Below are 6,068 nucleotides of genomic sequence, written 5' to 3'. Positions count from 1 at the left end.
AAGTTTTGGGGTGTATTGTATGTGACAAGGGGTGTAATGGCTACACCTTTTTCTTAAAGAGCAGCTTCGGTTAGTGAACCTACAGCACGCGTCGCAGCGCCTTGGCAGACATTCTTTTGCATATCGGAGCAAGCTAATATCCCTTGTTGAATACAAAAAAGCAGAAAACGGCGGACAACTAGAGCACGTGTGCTTCGGCTACAACCAGAAGACGAGGAAGAAGAAAGAGCTGCTCCAATGACCACAAACGTCTATCCAGTCTAAATACTATATATAAACCTTTATGTTCCCGCTCCGAGTCAGGTCGGACTCCAGCTTTTTTATCTTAGATCCCTGCCCCGCGGCATTTTAAGTGACGTTTAGCCTGAAGCTATTTGATGAATCGGTGAACAAGCGCCTGCCAACTGGAGCCTGCAGAATCAGAATCACAACCGGATTCACAGCTCACCCGTGTGCGGCACACGGCGACAAGTCGAGGAATCAGACAGCCGCAAACAGTGAAACTCTTCACACTGCCAATATTTCTGACACCACAATTGTCTCGTCTTGTCGAAACCTCTTGGTAGGGATGCCCCCATTTGCCACTCCCTTGTGCTCATTCAAAAATCGATGTCCTCTAAAAATAAACACACATCAGTCATATGAAACGTATTCTAATGTTCGTACGTTACTGAGATAAGTCCCTCGTTTAGGTATACGAAGGCACTGGAACCCTACAAAAATCGCTTGAATAACGAGCGGTATCGCCGAAACCGATTCCCGTTTCTAAGCCAAAAGACGAACGAACCGATCTATCAAGCGATCAATCAAGATATAAACGAAGGAACCATTCAATGTGTAAATAGGCACATGAATAGACAAAACGCCCATGGAATACGCATAAGCAACGGCCACTGTGCCGGCCTTTTTTAACCTCACAAAAAAGGACTCCCTGTCGGCTTGCACTGATCGTCACCCTTCCTAAGAAACGCAGAGGAACGAACCGATTGAAATACCGCGCGTCAGGACACAGCAAAAGGGTCGGATAGAGAGATCTTAAATGTATGCCCCTCTCTACGTCACACGTCCTCTTCTCTCGCGTCTCGATTCGCGCCTCTACATCCTTCCTTTCCGCTTTGGCTTATCTTACGCAATTCGCAGCGCTCGGTCCGACCTTGATTTATAAATGAGGCTTGTGTATCCGTTCAGAACGAGCGATACGCACGCAAGGAGCGCGCAGCTATCGCTAAACGAGCCCAGTTGCCCCGCCAGCGCAAAGGGGAGCTTCGAATTGCCACAGCCTAAAACACTTTCTCCGTACAAGGGCGAGGCAATCCGCGGGACTAACCATGGATGCGCAGATTTCAAGAGGTCTCCTGCTCGCATATCTGATGATGCTGGCTACTGGATACGCTGCGGCCAGTGGAGGTACAGTGCTTTCTGCTATAGTCACTTACGTCTTGAGAAACTCAGGGTGTGGTGAATTCCGAGCATGGTATTACCGCTCCGTGCATAGCCAATCAGGTTGCGGCATCAGCTGATCAGAATGCCGCACAACCAATCAGCAAGCAAGAGACGTGATCGTAATATTCCGCACCCTGCGTTTGCTAAGTTGTCGGTTACTCTACACTCTGTTGCAATGCCAGAACTGTCGCAGAAAAGAACGCCGCTCCTCTCAATGCTCAATGCGCCTCTTTTGCATCAATATTTAAACAAAATGTTCTTTTTTTTTTTTCTTTTTTTCTTTTTTTTTGGGGGAGGGGGGTGGCATTAATTACGAAGATAGGGCATTCTCGACGGACGCCCTTCTTTTTCGCGACGTCAGAAGAACTAGAACGGTGTGTTCGTACTGGGTGGCACACTGGCGCCGTTTATCTTTGTGGAATCGGGGTCGAGTGTTTCTCGTAGTTCTTATGCGGAGCCGCTTAAGAAGAAGGAGCAGATATTGCATTTCCATTTCATTCAAAATAAAAAGTGCAGAAACATATGCTGCACATCACTTGCAAGAGGAAGGTTTGAAGTTCGAAATCATTAGGTCCTTTGAGATCTCTGCACCCAACATGAGCCTCGAGTGTTGGGACGGCACTCCATTTCTTGGCAAACACGAATCAACTGGACCTTGGTTATTGAATTCACAGCTTCGACAACTAGATATTTCATATCTTGCAGACTAGCAGGCTTGAGTGGGCGGGCTTTAAGACACGTTGGAACTTCCTCTCTCCAGTGATGTAAGGAATGTGCTTCTCTCATTTTAAGTTTCTTTGAAGTTAAAATCCGAAATCTGATCCTTCTTTATAATAGCCCTGTTTTGCAAGACACAACCTACTGGAAAAAAAATGGCGGCGAGGCTAATTCTCTGTACCAATGCCAAAAGGAAATCGATGAATCGCACAAAAATCCTGTTCAGCGACTGACGAAGCTCAGAAGACGGTTTCTCTCAAAAACGCAATCTTCACAGGGAAAGCGTTTCAGGCGTTCGCTTTCAGCGACCAGGTTTGCAGACACGCAGACTTGTATACGATACTCGAAAAAAAGAGTACTCGATTACAATTAAAATTACTTTTGGTTAAAAGTATCGAATCAGATTACTCGATTACCTGAGAAGAAAAGTCATCGACCGTTACTTGAAAAAGTATGCGTCACTTTTCCAAATACTTCAAATTTTCAAGAGAACATCTTTTTTTTTATTTTTTTTTTATTTAGAGGTTTGAAAACGGTTTTGGTATTGTCGATAGTTAGATTAGAATCACCGAACCATCCACTACTCATCTGAATCCACCAATTTTTGTACACCATCATCCTGCCGGAGACTTGGTTTCAGGATTCAGTAGTAGGGAACTTGTTCAGACAAAGGGTGCGATTAAAAAGTGGAGGAATAAATAGTACCAGTTACAAGTAACTTCAATACTTCCAAAAGTAGTGAGATTACTCTTGTAATTCCTTCCTATTAAATGCACTTAAATGATTAGAAAATTATTCCAGTAAATAATCGATTCCAATTTACATTACCTGGTTCGCCACGTACTCAGCATGAAATTAGATGGCCTGCTTTTATGTGTATTAAAAAGGTGCCCGCAAAAGCTTTTTTTTTTCTTTTTTTTAACGGGGAGGGGGTACTTTTTTTTTCAGATGGGAAAAATTTTGGAATATTTTAGGGCGTAGGAGTGGGCCCTATAAATATTTCCAGCCCTAATCACTAATGCAAAAAATGCCGAGTCACTGGACCGTCGGTGCGGCGTCTGATAATAATCCGCAGGAGAGGGCTATTGCGCATGCTCAAAGCGTGTTCCACAGCCTTCTAGACAAAGACGGCAGCGCGCATAGCCGTATATGTAGAGAGTTTGGCCATTCATTGAGAAGTATAGGAGACAGAGAGGAGCCGCCATTGGCCGAAAGCAGGCTGTGCGTGTTCCAGGGCGTCTCCACAAATTCCAATGGGGTCAACCAGGAGCCGGAAATAATACCCTGGCGGTGGTCGCGAGAAACTGGATTCATAAGTACGTCGGAATAGCTCTCGGTGACTGAAAATATGGTGCACGTGATGTTTCAATCACGGTCATTCAAGATCATGGTGGAAGAGCGCAACTAGCGGAACGATCGACATAATCCGTACGACAGGCGCTGAGGGCCGGGACTCAGCCGTCCGAGCGGTCACGAACTGTCCGAGCAAAACAGACTTCGAGCGGCACATTCGTTTCTGACATCTTTCTGCATAATAATAATCGAGACATCACGTGCACCCTTTTTTCAAGCGGGAAGAGCAACTACATTTGACTCTTACGCGCTTATAAAAACCATATACATATACTTAAAATTATTTCTCCCTACCACCGCTAAAGGATTATTTTAGGCTTCTGGTCGGCCAAGAGAGCATGTCAAGTCCTCTTCCTACGCGTGGTGCACGCCCTGGCTCTGCCCACACCTCCCATTGACAAAACTCTCTTTATACACGGTTCTGGCAGCGCACAGAAATCGAGTTCAGTCTGCATTGGTTGGATCGACAGAGGTATGCGTACAGCTGATGATTTTTACTGGGCACCCTGCAGATCTAACTCAGTGCCTATAAGCGCGCCTCTCGCGGCGGCGTCGCGCGTACTCTTCGAAAGCGACCTCGGCAGTCGCCGCTCGATTGCAGCGGTACATCGGCGGGTGTTGCAAGGTCCACATGCCTGCTTGGGCGACCACATTGGCGGAAGCGCGGGAGCAGCGGGAGCGATGGCGGAGTTCTACCACTCCTCCTACGCAAAAGTGTCCGCGCGCGGCGCTGTTCGCTGGGCGATCGGTAGTGGCTCCTAGCGGACGCAGGGTGCTTATAGCGCGGCGGTTTGCGCCGTGTAGCCGGTGGCTGATTGGTTCAATGAGAGCGCGCTCCCTACAATCGCTTCAAAAATGCGAGTTGTCGCCAACCTTCGTCATTGTGAGGATCCTTGACTCCTCCAGGCTCCGGGGGCTCGGACAACGACGGAGAAAATGCCATTCTTCCGTGCGGACAAGGCGAAGTCTTCAAGGAGTGCGAGAGCAGCAGTTGCGCCGAGCTGACTTGCGCGAGTCCAGAACCAACCGACGAGTGCTCCAGGGATTGCGTCTTTGGCTGCTTCTGCAAGGACGGGATGTATCGCAACACCGAGAAGAAATGCGTCTCCTTGGAGAACTGCTCGTAACCGTGACGGCCGAAGAGCTGAGATTCGGTTGAAGTGACTCGTTCTTCCTGGTTTTAAAATGTGGTACGGATTGCGCCAAAGGGAATCCATACGAACCGCTGAAGGATCGAGAAGGACACTTGCATCTATATAGCTATTGTCCTTGCTGATAATTGTGCACGGTTTAGTTAAGGCGTCTTTTCGTGGTGGTTACCTTGGATACGCATGCTGATACATCATTTTGTGATTCAATAATAAAATTTAAGATTTTATCCACTGTTAATGTTTGTTTGAGACAACCTAAAAACGTAAACATAATTAAAAAGCGCGTAAAGTGGTTTAGTTTCGCTTGCAGAGAATGCTATACCTTGGGATTTTGTCAACTCCCACCTTATATGCCCTTATACATCCGACATTCTCTGCAGCGTCATACAATGAAACGTGTTCGTTATATTTGTCACGGGGAAGGTTTAGATAATGCAATCAAGAAGAATGCACAATCCAAATTCAAACGAATGTTACGCCTAATACAAGAAAGTGCAATAAATATTCTACTTTAAATGAAGTACTGCGGGAATAGTGCTTTCTCTGTATTCAGTTTCACCACATGCACTTTTCACTGTAACATATGCTTCAATTCTGCAGAACAGCAAGTGTAGAGGAAGAGACAATAAATTATGGTTTTGGAGAGATTGACAGCCTTAATTAATGTAGTATCTTTCGCAATGTTGTTTAAACTACATCTAAATAGTACTTTAAGTGAAGTAAAAAGTAAAAAAGAGGTGATGTTGGTCAAGTGTAGTTGTAAATACACTGGGGCAATATATTTTTAATGTAAAGTACAAGTACTTTTTAACAGTCTTTCATGATGCCCTGTCATTCGCTTATATACTGGTACGCATTGCCCCAGAGGTATACCAGGAGTGCATCACTTAATTTCAGAAATGATGGCGAATATTGGATTAAGTCAAGTGGCCACAAAGTAGTTATTGTCCGGAAATGGCGCCACATTCAGAAGTCCCTCTGACTAGTGAATTTGGCGCCGCTTGCACTGGCTTGTTGCACCCAAGGGGGTTAATATTTGGAAAGAACATGACGTCAGCCCGATAGCCTCTGCAAGCAATCCTTTCGTAGAATACTGTCCTCTCCCTAACGAAAAGGCAGTGTGTGGGCGAGCTGGTGATAATTACTCACAATGTGACACTTGAGATTGTGGTGCGGAAGAGTTAAGGAACTTTCAACACGAAGGAAAAGGCGACAAAGGAGAACGTCTCAAAACGTGAAGACGTTCTCTTCTATCATTTTTCTTCGACTTGAATGATTCCTAATATTTCCGCACCACAGTCTCAGGTGTCACATTGTGATTAATTGTCCTCTCCTGATATTTTTAACCTCCTCGCAGGCGCTGTCAGAGCGAGAAGTAGCAAGAGTTTAAAAAGCTACGGGAAA

The 6,068-nt window shown here is 45.7% G+C and overlaps 1 protein-coding gene across 1 annotated transcript; it reads left to right on the top strand.

The window, feature by feature from the left end:
* Window positions 1-1,174: 1,174 nt before the first annotated feature.
* LOC8053283 (chymotrypsin-elastase inhibitor ixodidin) lies at window positions 1,175-5,311 on the top strand. Its single transcript, XM_002433283.4, has 2 exons — window positions 1,175-1,407; window positions 4,420-5,311. The coding sequence occupies exons 1-2, from the start codon at window positions 1,329-1,331 to the stop codon at window positions 4,638-4,640; spliced, it is 300 nt and encodes a 99-aa protein (XP_002433328.1). The 5' UTR covers window positions 1,175-1,328; the 3' UTR covers window positions 4,641-5,311.
* Window positions 5,312-6,068: the final 757 nt, after the last annotated feature.

Source organism: Ixodes scapularis, unplaced genomic scaffold, assembly GCF_016920785.2.
Source record: "Ixodes scapularis isolate PalLabHiFi unplaced genomic scaffold, ASM1692078v2 PGA_scaffold6__148_contigs__length_123643588, whole genome shotgun sequence".
Classification (NCBI taxonomy): Eukaryota; Metazoa; Arthropoda; class Arachnida; order Ixodida; family Ixodidae; genus Ixodes; species Ixodes scapularis.
Note: the sequence above shows the minus strand (reverse complement) of the source record. Positions and strands in the feature narration are given on the sequence as shown.

Coding starts and splice junctions, on each gene's coding strand:
- LOC8053283 (XM_002433283.4), top strand. CDS start 1,329: ATGGATGCGCAGATTTCAAGAGGTCTCCTGCTCGCATATCTGATGATG. Junction 1,408..4,419: donor ATACGCTGCGGCCAGTGGAG/GTACAGTGCTTT, acceptor TGACTCCTCCAG/GCTCCGGGGGCTCGGACAAC.